A 16,562-nucleotide genomic window follows, 5' to 3' on the forward strand; every position below is an offset into this window, starting at 1 on the left:
ACATACAAAGCCAACTTTTGATAAGAAAAGATTACATAATAACTACACATAAAACTAATACTACCTAACACTACATAGGACTAAAATACAAGTCCTTGGTCATTCAATCCTCAAAAATAGATGCTACTGCTAATACAATTTTGTAGATAAGGAATTTAGGGCTAGGAAAAATTATTACTCATGTAGAGTCACACAGTCAGCAAAAGTCTGAGAAAGAATGTGATTTCAGGTCTTCCTGACTCCAAATCCTGCTCTCTGTCCTCTATACCACAAAGATAATTCATTGAAATAGTAGCATGAGATGTCTCATAAGTACTCATCGAGACCAAAAATTATGTCCTAATCACCACAGCTTTGGAAAAATGGTACTTATTAAAGCTTTTCTTTAAAATGGTAATTAATTGCAAGCAGCACAATTATCAAATCAGTCCCAACCTCCAGGATAAGTGGTTGCTAGGAATTACAATGCTCTCAAAAATACCTCAAGAAAGAGAGAAATTAAAACATAACCTCAAGTTGCTTAGCCAACTAGTGCTTTACTGCCAAATCATCAGCTCACAATCAAATTCATATTTTGAGGAAAATACCAAAAAATTGTTCTTCAGGCCTTTCTCAGTTGTGTCCAACTCTTCATGACCCCTCTTGAGGTTTTCCTGGCAAAGATACTGGAATGGTTTGCCATTTCCTTCTCTAGCTCATTTTATAGATGAGGAAACAGGGGGAAATGACTCACACAGCATCACACAGGGTTTGAGGCAGGGTTTGAACCTAGGTCTTCCTGAATAAAGGCCCAGCACTTTATCTACTGAGCCACCTCGCTGCCCTAATACTTTCTTAAAAACCAGTGCAATCTCTATTATCGATCTAACTGGCATTATTTCTGCACTAGTTATCTAAGTGGGTAGTCATGATAAGGTAACTGCACAAAGTAAGACGTTTTCTTTTGAGAATTCATTGGTTATGAGAAGCCGAAGTTAGTGAAGTTGAGGTATGACTGCTGATGAAAGGCCCAGAGAAAAAGAAAAGGCACAGAGACCAGGCAGAATTCCATGTGTTTCTAGAAGGTGAAGAGAGACATAAGAATCCTTACCTGAGGGCAGAATTTGGTCTCGTTCTTTTAGTGTGATCCATGGCCTCGGAGGAAGCTGCTCTGGATGGACTGAAAGATAGATGGACATAGAGATATTTTTAATATCACACATTTTAATGCGATTACAGCTTTAGGATCAAATCAATTCTCATTTCCTACTTGAACACAACTTCCATAGAAGAGACGTAACTTTGAAGTTTAGGCGTCAAAACACAATGAGGTTTTAAAAAGAGGCAAATCTAAGGGAGAACCACATCCTTGTAACAGGTCTTCAAGAACTATTCATTAAATTGAACACCTTCACTGAATCCATCACCTCACTGCCAAGAATCATGACTTTTTTCCCAGAGACTTTTAACATACTAAGAGTATTTTAAAATTCATATAATTACTTCCTTACATACCTTCTAACATTTAAAGATATTTTGTATCTTCTCATTTGAACTTGAGGCATCAATGAAGATAACTTCATACAACAAAGCACATATTGACTCTACAGTATATTTGCCCTTACAACTTGTAAGGCATCTTTAAAATATTTTTAATGTAGTGAATTCCAACACACTGGTATTCACTAGCAAACAGCAAGTGAAATGTAATTTATAACTAGAGAAATTCAGGGAACTAATTTTAAGAATTAAGTCTACTAATCTAAAAATTACAGTGCTCTAAACAGAGTGAGGACACAGGATTTGTTCAATCTTCTGAATAAAAGATTTTGAAGAAAAGGCTACAAGATAGGAAAAAAAAGCCAAAAGATTCCAGGAAAGGGCTGTTTCCAACAAGCCACAAACCAGATGAAAAGATGAGAATCAAAGTTCAAAGGGACAGGCCCTCTGGCACACCCAAGCCTGAACAAGATTCTGCAGCACTACCACATACCAGCTATGTGGACCCCCAAGTCCTACTTGAAGACGTTCACTATCACAGGAGTTTATGTGAAGAACTAGATTAAAAGTCCACCTCCAATGCTTCACTCTCCTTATCCTCACTCAGGAGGTCATTTTTTTTTTAACTATAAAACTTTGTATTTATTCCTATTCAATTTAACTGTAGAGTCCAACATTCTAGGTTTCTCTATTCTAATACAATATAATATTTTGCAGGACCATAATAAATTATGAATGTGAATAATTCAGAAATATAGTTGGACATGTATGACTACAGAGTGAAAAGAATTACCGGGAATATACAAAAATAACACCATAATATAAGTGGGATGCAGAGGTGAGGGACCATAGGCATAAAATGCTACATATAATGGCAGTTAAAGCGTATAAACTGCTTAGTTTTGCTAAACTGTTTGTCCTTCTCCTAGATACAAGAGATACCTGATTCACAGTCCAGTAGAGGGAGAAAAATATTCAAAAACTAAGGTACTATAAGAACAAAAGCTTGGCAATTAATTCTTCAAAGATGAAGGCACCTGCTAAGGACCTAAAGGATAACACTTTGGCAGCCTTGGCATCCTTCTCAGTAGTGATGTTCTAATTTGCTATTCAGGGCAGCTAGGTGCTGTAGTGGATAAACTGCAAGGCCTGGTGGCAGGAAGACCAGAGTTCAAATCTGGTCTCAGACATGTACTAGCTATGTGACCCTGAGCAAGTCACTTCACCAAAACTAACTTAATCAAGACGCTTCTTGGTCCATGCGTGCGCGCACACACACACACACACGCACAGCAGAAAAATAAAAGCATCACAGGAATAAAATAAGCAGCAATATGTTAAGTATGGGGAAAACCACTGGTTCTCTGCCCAGAGCTGGCCACACTGATACATGACATAACAGATTTTATTTCTACAGATTCACATATTGCAAAACTCTGCTTTATTAGTTCTACTCATTTAAATCCATCACTAACTAAAAAGCTTTATACTCCCTGTGTCATGTGCCTCCAAATGTAACTCTTTTGTATTCACATATACACCCCCTCACGACGGGATTTTCCACATTCCATTTTAAGTAAACCTGTTTTTGTATTTCTATCTATATTTCTGTATTTATATTTATTTATATACCATTTAGCAGACATAAAACTGCCTACTGCTTTCATTATGTGCCTATCTTTTTTTGTGTCACTGCTTTTTATTTGAGTGTTGTGCCCCAACACCATTTCTCCTTTGACTAGTGCTGTGATAAAATCTTACATTTTAACATTTACATCTTTAAAATACATTTGTCATGTCACAGCAGAACCAACAATAGTAAAAAACTGAATTGGGGACAACATAAAGGCAAATGACTGGTTATGAGACTAATGCAAAAATTAAGATGGGTGGGGGCGGCCAGGAAGCACAGCAAGTAAGAGCACCGGCCCCAGTGCCGGGATGACCTGGGATCAAATCCGGGCTCAAACACTTAGCACCCACCCAGAAACACCTGACCGTGGAACCTTGAACAAATTACTCAACCCCAATTGCTTAGGGGTGGCCAGGTAGCACAACGAGTAAGAGCACCAGCCCCAATGTCGGGATGACCTGGGGATCGAATCCGGGCTCAGATATTTAGCACCACACCCAGAAATAACTGGCCGTGTAACCTTGAACAAGTTATTTAAGCCCAATTGCTTCAAAAAAAAAAATTAAGGTGGGTAACATGTGAACAGAGAAGGAGAAACGAATGTGAGATAGCACTGATGTGGAATCCATTTGGAAAATGACCAAAATCACCTCATGGGGGGGAGAGCTGTGCCAGGAAATACATTAATGCCCCTGGTTCTGAGTTCCATACCCAGCACACACTAAGAGCTTAATAAGTGAATTCGTATATGCTTGCCTTCCAGGTCTGAATAAGAGAATACTGATGCCATAGCCAAGGTGTCAGAAGAACTTGAAAAGATCAAGGAATCACAGGTTCACAGACAAGGGGTAGATATGAAGGCGGAATAGATGCCTGGTGGCAACAAGAGCTGCCGTTAGTGAGGATATGAACCCAAGACTTCCTGACTCTGAATCAGCACTCGTCAACTTTGTCATGCCCCCAAGCTGAACACGGCCTTGCACATCAAGAGGACCTCTAGCTGGAGAGATGGAACAGTTCTGCTGCTTCAAGAGGGAGACCATGGCAGGAGGTATAAATGAACTAAAGAACAGAAGCTTATGGAATGCTTTGATTTAAAGGTTAAAGGAACATGCAGCAGAGAACCAGAGGGCCGCACCTTCATAAAACCCAAGAATAGGCAGAAAAGACAGGGTTCAGTCACCTGCTAGATTGTCAAGCATGTAGTTCAGGAGCTTTCGGGTTCCATCTGGGTCCTGGTATAAGCTGAGAATATCCTGTGATAAAGGATTGCCTGAAACAAATGAGCAAGAACATAATGGCATGACTTATAAAAACTTGGAAAAGACAGAAGAGAAAGCTAAACAACAGAATGCCAAATAACAATTGTCTAAACTTTATTCCTTTGCATTATACATCCTTTATAATCAGCATGTAAAAACAAAAGGAAAAATATTTCATTAAAATGGTCACAAATAAAAGCTTAAAATTTTTCCCATTTTGATTCAATACCTACTAAAATTTTACATTTTTTTCTACGTTTTTCAATGTATTATCAGTTGTACTGATGACTCCCTCTCTAAAAGGTGTTTGTCATGTAGGAGGGCTCTAAGGGAGGTAAGGGGATAACTGATAACTATGATGATGTAGGAAAACTAAAAATATCAATAAAAACTCATGTTTAAAAAAAGGTTATGGGGCAGCTAGGTGATGCAGTGAATGGCCCACTTGTGCTGGAACCACTCGACACTAGCTTGGTGACCTTGGTGTTATAGGAATGGGAATTTAAGGTCTTCCCTGCCCCTAGGCCCTTTGATAGGCTTAAGTGCACCTGGAGCCTGTGGCAGGAGGCTTGGTTTTCAGGAATGCCCAACCTTGGTGCTCTGTGATTGGGAAATGAGTCAAGAGGGTTGTGACATTCTCTGACCCAGGAGAAGGCTATATAATCCCTGATATGAGGCTTTGCTTTGGGGCTCACTTTGAGAAGTGTTGTGTGATTTGACCAGACGTGACTCCAGGCAACCGTTGAGGCCCCCAGCTTTGAAAACCCAGATGTTGGTAGGTAACTGACTAGATATGGATGTAATGGTCAAGACAGTTGGAAGCCTGTCTGCTGATCTGTTTCTCTGTCTTCCTATAACTTCTGCTTGTAGCTTTTGTCTGTATACGCTGAAGTTCAGGGTGCTAACTTTTTCCCCTGAACTAGGTAAATGATATGTTTGATTAATTAAAGCAAGATTATTAACCCATTTTGAGTTGCTTTTCTTTAGAAAAGCAGATCTAAAGGAGTGGCCAGGTGGCGCAGTGAGTAAGAGCGCCAGCCCCAGAGTCAGGAGACCCAGGATTGGTTTCGGCCTCAGATACTTAACACCCACACAAAATAACTGGCCGTGTAACCTTGAGCAAGTTACTTAACCCCAATTGCAGATCTAAGAACCTGTGTTGGCAGCTACCCTGGGTATGTCAGGGTGCTTGCTGCTACACTTGGGCAAGTCACTTAACTCTAATTGCCTCACCTGCCCCCTCCAAAAAAAAGAGGGTCACAAAATGAAAATTTGCCCTTAAAAATTCTAACATTTAAAAAGTTAGTTGAAAACATGGCAAAATGGCTTAAATTCAACAAGAGAAATCTGAAACAGGCTGCAGATTACAAAAATCATTCACTGGTGTAATTATTCACTTTTCCTACAAAATGAACAAGAGATAAATCTGAAGATAAAGAAGAGAATCAGTGGGAAGAGCCCTGTGACCCAGAAATGCCATTACTGGACTTAAGACTCCAACCAGGCCTCTATCTAACTTACTAGTATTGGTCAAATCTTGCCTCTCTGTGGATGGCCTTGGTCAAACCCTCCATGAAAGTATCCTAGTGATACCCGTAGCCTAGATAGCCTACCGGCATCACTCCACAAGAGGGAAGTAGATGTGTTTGCATATTTACTGCTTTGAACAATGTCCATCCTTTCTTCGGTGAACTAATAAAGGTCAATATGTGAACATGAGTTAATGAATAAATGGTACAGAACTGGTTCTGATCTGCCTACCTTAAACTCTAGGTATCTTTCTTCAGACCCCAAAACTGAGAACTTTTAGTGACTTTAGATGTTTCCCACAAAAGACAACATACCAAGTTAGGTATGTTGTATAATTGCTATATTGCTTGCCTTCTCAATGAGAAGGGACAGGAAGTAGAGGACCTGAAACTTGGAATTTGGAAATTTTTAAAAAGGAGTGTTAACGTGTATTTAAAACTTTAAAAAGGTATATCTATATTTAAGGAACTTACAACCTAACTTGGCCTTGCATAGCACTCCAGAATTATGCTGTGTTAGAGATCAAAAAACTCATTCTCAATCATAATGCCTAGCAGTGACACAAAGGGTAATTTATCAGCCACCTTGTTTGACACTCAAGAAGAAACAATTTAGGGTCTAAGTAAGTTGGGCAAGGGGAGAGATAGGTGTAACAGAATTTTTAAAATACCAATCTTAATATTTAATGAAGATTTTAAGAATGATTAAACTTGTGTGGGTTTTGTTTTTAAACAAAAATCTAGCAAGGTGCTTCAGTGAAATGAACTATATTTTTATTAAAAGTAGTATATATAATAGTACAAGATCTACATTTCAAATGCCATGGTTCAGATTCCGATGTTTCAATTTCAACACATTGCTCTCGCCATTCAAAAGTGTTTCTTTTTCTGAAATATACTCAGGTGTATAGAGTGCTTCAATAAGACTGGAACCTGGGCCCCCACATGGCTACCGACTAAAGTTTACCACATAGAAATAATTGACTTGTGTAATTCTTGCTTTTAGCCAATTTTCAAAGCATTCATCAATATCACTCATCAAACAACTTTATTTCATTGTGAGGGCTTTTCTTCATTTCACATCATTAGTTAATGGGACTGTCTCTTGGAGACTAAAACAGTCTTTGAACCAAAAGGAAATTTACAAGGACAGGTCTAATATTCATATCATCTCAATCCTCAGAGGCACTGAATTTTATTCTTTCACAATGACATTTGAAATATTTAGCTCCAAAGCAAGAGAAAAATTATTCTCCCAGAGTCATTTTTAACTTAGTCATTTAATTTAGGTTATTATAAAATAGCCAGATTACAGGATTTATATAAAAATCTAATGAAACTCTACTCCTTAGAGTGACCTAATGATTTTGAAAAACTAATTTTAAAAAACATTTTTTCAAACTAATGAGTTCTTAGTGAATCGTGCATGAGGCATCATCTACTTAGGAACTCTGCCTAACCCATGTATAGTTTAGCTTCATGTGTCTGTCCCTTGCAACCACATAATTAGTGCAATCTGTCTACTCTGTCAAAATCTGATGTGAGTGTTTTCATTAAAGCTTTTGAGTTTTATCAACAAAAGCAATATTTATAATGTGAATAACTTTAAAAACTGGACACGATGAAGAACTTATCACCTAGGGAAATTTTATAATCCTATTAGGAAATTAGAAAAGAAAACTGAAAATTTTTCAAACAAGTTGTGAGACACATTAATAATGGTCCCATGATAAAACCATCAGTCTCTCTGCACAATCCACTTATCCCACAGGAGAAACTAAACAAATTCTCAACTTCATACCCAAAAGCTTGCCCTGACCACAAGAGCATCAATCTTCCAGTCCCCACACCTGCTCCCCCCACCACACACACAAAACCCCAATACTCAAAAGGAAAACGGAAACTACTCACCTTTCAAACCTAACGTTTGTAGCTGGAAGAGCCGACCAAGTTCATAAGGCAAAACCCGTAACAGATTGTTATTTAAAAGCAATTCCCTGTTAACAGAAACAAACAGTATTTGTGACTTTTAAGGAAACAAAATAAACAACTTAATTCTATATTATAAGAAATAAAATAAGATCTCAAAGAAGAAAAATGAAATTATGGATTCCTATTATAGAATTTGAGACAAACAAAAATTTTTAACAGTAACAGCATGGTTTTCTAAAAGTGAGTAATTTTTTCACATTTCAAACAAATAAAATTTTAAACATTTAAACTCTATTGTTTCCCAAGTATAACTGAAAAAGTTAAAATCAGTAATTCAATTCTTACGTCTCCACACAGGGTTGATTTATATATTGTGTCTTAGAATCAAAATTATTTGCAGAATTTTCTTAGATGAGGAAAATCTTAAAAGTACACCAATAAGGGGGCAGCTAGGTGGTGCAGCAAATAGAGCACCTGCCCTGGAGTCAGGAGGACCTGAGTTCAAATGTGGCCTCAGACACTTGACACACTTACTAGCCGTGTGACCTCGGGCAAGTCACTTAACCCCAATTGCCCTGTCCTCCAAAATATATATATATATATGTTCCACTGCTTCTTGCTTATTGGTGTGTGGGTGTGTATGTGTGTGTATGTGTGTGTGTGTGTGTGTGTGTGTGCGCACACCAATAAGCAAGAAGCAGTGGAAACAAAACTTAATTGGAATATTGGATTAAGATACAATAAGGCATTCAGGCCATGTAATAAAGATGTATTTAACTATAAAATAAATCCAATATTTCCTCTTGCTATTCTTTCACGAATAATACCCCTACCATTTTACGAATTCCCATTTTTAGCCAGTAGATCATATCTGTATGTTTACTCACCTGAGAGACACCATGTTTCCTAGTTCTGCTGGTAAACTTCTGAGTTTATTGGATGACAGGTCCAAGTAAACCAGATTATGAAGCTTGGCAATATCAGGTGGAATGCGAGTAAGGTAATTGTCATTTAGGTGCAGAGCTGTCAAGTGTGTCAATGACCAAAGTGATGGACTTAGGCTCCGCACTCTACCTAAAAAGCAAAATGTTCAAAGATAAATAAATTTTTAGGTACAACATCCAAACGACCAATATGTATGTTTGGAAGTGAGGTTGTGGAGACACACAGTGGATTGCAGAACTATAAAAACTCTGAACCCCCTTAAACACACTAGTCTATTTAACCATGCAATGAAACATACAATTGACAAGTAAGGAGACAGAACTGTCCTAAATGACTCTGGCACAATACACCACTTTACTTACAACACAATCCTCATGGCAAAGGGTGTGCAGGACATTTTTGAAATCTAACTTTTTCATTTCCAGAGCAAGAGATAAGTCTGAACTTTTTTCTGGTCAAAACGGATTTTGGTGCAATTTTGAGTGAATCATAGTTTTCTGTTAGAATTTCAGGAAAACTAGAAAGGCATTTTTTAAGGCTTTTATCTCTGGTTAAAATGCAAATGACTGAGGGAAAAGGTAGGAATGGGGTAAGATTTTAATGGATGTAAAGGGAAGCTGAAGCTGGATGATACAGTAGTGGGAAATACAAAAGGAAACCAGGAAAGATGCTTGGAAGGGCAAAATGGAGACTACATGCAGAGAACAAGGTTGATCACCCTACAGTGCCAAAACATGGCACACTAAGCAATAAGATGCTAATACTATGTACTTCAGACTACTTAAAACCCAAAATAATTAATGGAAACACAAGCTACACAATGATTTTTCATAGGTAGAGAAGTCTCTGAGAGACAGAGACTTTGAAAGAAGGCGTCCTGGGGATGGTGCCCAACGTTTTTCTTGCTGTAGTGCTCCAGGCCACAGCTGGTGGCAACAGCAGGAAGGGGACAGGAGACTTGTGAAAAAGTGTGAATGCACTAGGAAGCAAAGTAGCACTTTGCTGCTTGTTTTAGCTATTCAAGTGCCTTTGGGCCTTGCCTTTGACTTTATCAAATGTCTTCACTGGAAACAGTATTGTGTTGTCCTTAATAGGCCTAAGGAAGTATGGAGACCTTCCCTGGCCTCAACAGGCCTATCACCAGTACGTGGAGCCCAGGGTGGGAAGAGCTTGCAGGAAGGGTGCAACAGGAAGGAAAAGAGCTGTAACCAAGCAGAACTGAGAGGGGGAATGCTTACGACTTTGGCACTTTATTAACCTGTGTTACTTTCTAAGAGCTAAAAGAGATAATGTTTGTGATGTCAGCACTCTGTTGTTGCTGACATTAGTTTGCACTTTTGATTTGTGTTACTTTGTCAGACAGAAGCACCCTCTGTTGTTCTTACTGCTGTTACAGAAGCCCCGGGCCTTTAATGCTGATTTTTGTTTGATTTCTCAGACAGAAACCTTGTCTTATTTGTGTTATTTTGTCTGACAGAAAGCGAATTGAGATGATCCTGCCGAAAATGTATGTAAATATTGTTGTAGCTCTGTTAAGTTTAGCCTTCCTAGAAACAGAAACTGCAAAGGGCTTGGAGTGGAGAAGTCCCCACAGACTGAGACACAGAACTGGGGCAGAGAGCTGTCTACACGTGAATCCAAGCAAGAGTTGGGAACGGTCAGCAATGGGGTCTGGAAGCCAGTCTCCAGTCAAGATGAAAGAGAACCTTACTTGGGTACTCTGTATGGACTGATAAGATTGTGACTTAACTGTGACCTATGGGTGGCTGGTATTTGTACTTACTCTCTGCTACCCCTTAAGGATATTAAATGTTATGTTTTGGTTTATTGCTGAATAAACAAAGAGTTCACTATACTACTTAGATCCTGAGGATCTAGAGCTGCTCGTGGTACGTTTTACAACTTCATATATTAACACTGAGTTACTAGAGGGGTGAGACAGTTTGGTTTAGGAACAAATCCAAGTAATTCTTTCATAAAAATCGAAAATATTTCAAAAGTTCTATGAAAAAGCAGTACTTGGGCACCCTAGTATTCCAGATAGCCAGCTCTAGCTCAGATTTTTTACTTCAACTCCAAAAAATGGCCAGATAAGCTATTTATTATAAAGTAGAGACTGACAATTCCAGGCAAAATAGATGCATTTCAGAGTTAAACTTCTACTGAATAGTCCCTCTGGTCAAATATGTGAGAATAAATACATACGGTTATTTCTTTGATTGCCAATGTTTGGGAGCTTTTTAATTCTTTAGATTTGACTCACCAGAGATTTCTAATTCTGTCCAGTGAGATTTCTTTCCGTTGGCTACCTCCTCTGCTGACATGATGGTATAAATTCTGCGAGGATCTGGGGGATCATATTTTTCTTTTGGCATCCCTGTTAGTCTGAAAGATGGTAAGGAATTATTACAATGTATTCTATAAAACAAACGGTTTTCTTCTCAAAGTACCAACAAAAGAAAAAGGAAATGAAACTTCTTTGTCTGAAGTGATTTTTATATCCTATCAAAAAAAAGAATTAGAAGAAAAATCACATGTCAAACATTTGGAAAACCTTAAAGGAATATATGCATTTGATATGCCATTAGTTCAAATACAAGGACATGTGCAACGCCTTTGCTACCCTAGAATTTTACTGGTACAGAGCCAGGAATTTTAGGAGATACTGACAATGGTCTGCCAGAGGACACATTTAGTTCCCAAAAAAACAAAAATTCACCCAATGAGTGAAAGGCTTACCAAAAAACTCACAGCGGGAGGGAAGATAGTCTCTATCCCAAGGGATGACAGCAGCTATCAATCAGAAACTGGATCAGAAAGAAAAAACCCTAGTGTTCCACCACAGAGGTGACAGTTTTATGCTGGTGCCATAAGCACTGCCAGGTCTTCCTATATTCCACAATCTGGCACCAGATCATTTTTCCTGACTTCCTTCACACTACTTCCCCCTATACACACTTTCTGTTCCAGGCAGATTGGAGCTTAACATCTAACCCTGGCATTCCATCTCCCTCCTTTCTGTCTCCTACAGAGTGCATCCTTGGAACCTCACACATTTCCACCTTTTAGAAGCTCTACCTTTCCTCAATGTTCCTATCATGTGCCACCTGCTATTTGGAAGCCTTCTGGAATACCTATCTCCTAACCCCACCTTTATGAACAGCTACACACGAATTCCAAGACAAAGAACATAAGCAGTTCCTTAAAGGAAGCAAGTATTTCATTCTATTAATTTTCTACCGAATGCAGTGCCTTGAATACAGTTGGTACAAGTATTTGATGAACTAAATTGAATGAATACTTAAAAAGAGGCTTCAGGTAAAATGGCAAAGAAGATGAATCCCCTGAAAGTCCCAGTCCTAATGAAAAGCCAACACATCAAAAGACATGTAACAGAAGACAAATCTCTCTCTCTTTCACACACACACACACACACACACACACACACACACACACACACACACACACACACAAAACACTAATCTGCAACTGCTCACAAAGAGTATCCCACATGGTAGTATTAGAACTGGTAAATTTTAAATTGCTCTAAAATGACCGTAGGAATGACATAATTATCAGGAACAGAATTAACCCCTGTATATTATCAACTAATCAAAACAAACAGTAGTAATCCAGTCAAAATGGAACCTGGAAATAGTCAAGGTAAAAAAGTAGTTTCCTTCCTTTTTCTTAAAGGGCCAATGAGGTAGTTTTCCAGACCCATATCTTGTTTCACAGCAATCTGTTTGTAGGCTTATAACTCTTATTCCAACTATAACCCATCATCCAATATAGATAAATGCCAAACCAAGTTGTACCTGCCATCAGTGTACCAGCTGCAGCCTCTCTGTAAAGCATAATACCTGGCTGGCATCCCAGGGGCCACATAAAAAGCTTGTTCACTTCCCCACCCACCCACCTTTTTCATGTAAAGAAAACTCATTTTCCACCCCCACATTTTTTTAAATGTTGTTATTGATAAAATTTTCAGATGTTTTGTGAAGTATAAAAGCACATAGCTCTTTTGAGTGTTTTGCATACTAAATTCTACATAAGCATCACCAAATTAAAGAGATCTATTTTCAAAGACACACCAATTCCAGTACCTATGGCAACACAGATTTCAAACATTTGCTGTTTGCTAAACTGACAAAATGCACGGTAGTACCATAAAGCAAGGTGCAGCTACACCTTATACCCTGGTGGGGATTCAAGGATGAGAATGTAAAAACAGCCACTCCCTTCAAGTTGCTTGTCTTCTCTGGACACGTTTTAACATACATACAAGTAAAAAGCAGGGTGAGAAAGCAGCACCAACAAAACAGATTAATTATAATAAATTTCCAGTAACACAGGATCCTCTCTAGTTTTGGAGACAGCAAGTAGCCCCACTTGGTGAGAAAGCAGACTGTATTGAGAAGAACAATGGGAAAAGTGGGGAAAAGGACAGTAGAGCCCAAGTGTAATGGATTTTAAAAAGAAAATGTATTTTATCCTAAAAGCAACAAACATGAAGCAGCTTAAGACTTTAATATGTTTTTTTCTCACAATGACTATGTGAAAACACGACTGCAAACATTACTCTTTCCACATGAGGCTTGCAGGAGCACAGCACGGCAGGGTCTGTTATAAAGTACACTGGCCTGGCCATCAAGAGCCAAAGGACCCGAGAGTCAAGGAGTCCTGGTTCTGGGGCTGCACACTTGCTTTCTTGCAGCAAGTCACTTCACATCTTCTGCCCTTGGTTCCTATAAAGCAAGTCTGGACTATTTGAAGATATGTGAATCTCAAAGGAAATAATAGGGAAAGGTAGAAAGGAAAGGATTAGCACCAGATCTCAAATTGTATTACTAATGATTTGATACTGGTTTAAAAAAAAAAAAAAAGAATATGGGCAGCTAGCTAGCACTGCAGTGGACAGAGGGCAGGGTCTAACGGCGTGAGACTCATCTTTCCCAAATTCAGCCTCACACACTGACTACCTACCCTGGGCAAGTCAATTAACCTTGTTTGCCTCAGTTTCCTCATCTGTAAAACGAGCTGGAGAAGAAAATGGGAAACCACCCAGTGTCTGCCAAGAAACCCCAAATGGAGTCAAAGAGTCAGACACAACTGAAAAGACTCAACAACAACAAAAAAGTAGAACTGTTAGTAAGTGGAGCAGACATAGAAGCCATTGAGAACAATAGCATAGTGTTAATAAAACCAAGGACTAGGGTGAGGATTTACTATCTGAAAAAAGAGGAAGAGGAAGGGGAAGTTGCAAAGTCACCTGGAAGAGATTAGGCTTAAATGCACCATAAGATAAATATTATGTAGAATTATACGTACTATATAAAAAAAAAACAATTAGGTAAAAATCTGTGTAGCAAATCTGCCACCTGAAATACACAGTGACATGAGTCACTCTCCTGATAAGTAAAAGGTCCAAAAATATGGAAACTCATCAACCATATGGAAAAAAAATTCTTCACAGTAAGGTGAAAAAGAAGAAAAGGAAAATCCCTCTAAGGTCAAACACTTCATACTCCTTAGATTAGCAATGATGGAACTGTAAAAGGGTAGCCACACTCATGCACTAGGCTTTACATGTTTTTATTATAAATTTTAAAATCAGTACCATTTCATCAAAACCACCAATAATACCAATGAAAATTTCCTTATTCAAAAAGACCAGAAAAAGAACCGCATATATAACTGTGTTGCATATAGCTTGTTTTTATTTAAAACCGTATCACAGCACTGCTAATAGTATTGTCTAGGTCCCCTTTGGAAGTTCCTTTTCTTTTCTTTTTTGTATTTTCAGTGTTCCATTGGTGCTTTTTACCTGGGAACTATTACTATAATCCCACTCTCCTCCCAAATAATCAAGATTTACTTTGTAATAAGTATAATCCAGCCATGACTGAGTTCTCCAATCTTTTTGAGTAGTTTTCTGTTAAGATGTGCTAGTGTCTTAAGTTTATGAACTCTTCTCGTGGTTCAAAGGCTTCATACTGCCTCCTCATCACAGAATCAAAGAAAGAGATATGGAAGAAAGCTCTCAGGTCATCTATTCCAGCCCTCACACAAAAGAAACACCTCAACTCATAACCAACAATGGTTATTCAGTCTCTTCTTAAAGATCTCCAAGAAAGGAGACCCTTTCTGACCTCTGGACAGCCCAAGATGTCTAAATTCAGAAGTTTTCCCCCCCAAAATCAAAACTAATTTCTTCTCTCTGCAACATCCCCCCACTGTTACTCACTCAGACCTCCAGCCTAAACAACTGGTAAGGATAGTTATTGTTAGATAACCCTTCGATCTCCCTTCCTAAGGCTAAACATGCTCAGTGTCTTCAGTGCCCTTCGCCACAGGTTCTGACATCCTTTCTATCATAAATGTGCCACACTATTCAATAGCATCTTTATGCCATTAATTTCTTGAACTCCTCCCTGACTGATAAGCTTCCACACCATTTTTCCAATTCCTTTGTGCTCATTAGGGTATTATGACCTGCTAGTTTTCTAGGCTTGTTTAGTGCCCTGCCCAGTATCTGCCTTGATCCGTTTTCTCTCTTGTGCTGATGAGGTATTTTCCCCCCAACAAAAACAGTGCTGCTGCAATTTTTAGTCCATACAAGAAGGCCTTTTCCCTACTTGTGATCTAACATAGATCCCTACAAATCTAGGAATGGTGCTGTCATTGGACCAAAGAGTGTTGGGGAGTTTGTTAACTTCAAGAGATAGACTCACTGCTTTTCTCAGAATAATTATTCTGCATCAGTGGGCCTTTAGGCCACTGAGAAATTCCGTAACTGTCTTTTTTTTTTAATCTTTGCAAATTTAACAGAATGGGAACTAAGGGCTATTTTAATTTATCTTACAATTAGTAATTTTGGACATCTTTTTCTTGTGGTAAATGATAAAATTTATCTACTGGGAAATGGCTTTTGTTCTTATATATCTGGTTCACTTCCTTTATCTTGGTTATCAAGACTTTATTAAAGAAATTTATTGCTAATATTTTCCCCCTGGTTAATGTAACTCTTCCAAATTAACTGCACTGTTTATGCAAAATATTCTCAATTTTATATTCTAGAATTCTTCCTAATTATTGTACATAACAATACCCACATTTTACTAGAAAGCTTCACACTGTAGATTTCTAGATTACTGCTCACCACATATATACATTTGTCCATTTGTTCTTTTAAGATTCCAATTTTCACAAAAGCTTTTTTTAAAAATTCATCAATATAATTGTCATTTTTATTTATTTATACTAGTAAATATTAACCTCTATCAACATTCATTTAAAAACCTATTCATTTGCTTCTCTCTCCCTGATTCAAGTATTAGGGCCATATTTGTCTCAAAGGACATTAGCAGGATGTTATCTTTCCTTGGTTTTACAAAATTTTTAATGAAATTGGACTTAATTGCAAACCCATCTAGTCCTAGGTTGTTCTAAATGTCTTTTTCTGAGATTCTGTTCTGATAACCTGAGTTGTTTTATATTTGCAAAAATTCATTTAATTTTTTTTACTGGCATATAATTGGACAAAATATTTTCATTTCTACATCAGTTATTTGCTTTCCTTTGTATCCAATAAGATTTTATTGCTTGTTTTAAAAAGGCAATGCCAAGTTTACATAGAGTGTTTCTGAGAATTACATATAACAGCGCAGTCATAAGATGTTCATTCCAACCACACTTCCCTCTGCCACACCTGCATACCCTTCTTCTTACACACCACATTTATATAATGTTAAATTTTCACAAAATTAAATGAGGTGTTTT

The 16,562-nt window shown here is 38.0% G+C and overlaps 1 protein-coding gene across 2 annotated transcripts in view; it reads right to left on the reverse strand.

Annotated features, from left to right (window-relative positions):
* The window catches only part of CNOT6L (CCR4-NOT transcription complex subunit 6 like), a 74,991-nt gene that overhangs the window by 28,774 nt on the left and 29,655 nt on the right, over positions 1–16,562 (reverse strand). Inside the window, exons 2-6 of one of the 2 annotated variants that reach the window (XM_069092664.1) lie at positions 11,044–11,165; positions 8,723–8,909; positions 7,815–7,900; positions 4,296–4,385; positions 1,091–1,159 (exon numbers count right to left, since the gene is read on the reverse strand). In XM_069092664.1, the coding sequence (XP_068948765.1) occupies positions 1,091–1,159; positions 4,296–4,385; positions 7,815–7,900; positions 8,723–8,909; positions 11,044–11,155 (544 nt within the window). In that variant the 5' untranslated portion in view covers positions 11,156–11,165. Of the gene's footprint in view, positions 1–1,090; positions 1,160–4,295; positions 4,386–7,814; positions 7,901–8,722; positions 8,910–11,043; positions 11,169–16,562 lie in introns of those variants that run through there. The other variant, XM_069092674.1, reaches the window with a different exon arrangement.

Source organism: Petaurus breviceps, unplaced genomic scaffold (assembly GCF_028583685.1).
Source record: "Petaurus breviceps papuanus isolate PSGF00001 unplaced genomic scaffold, PetGlider_PUasm1.0 126, whole genome shotgun sequence".
NCBI lineage: Eukaryota > Metazoa > Chordata > Mammalia > Diprotodontia > Petauridae > Petaurus > Petaurus breviceps.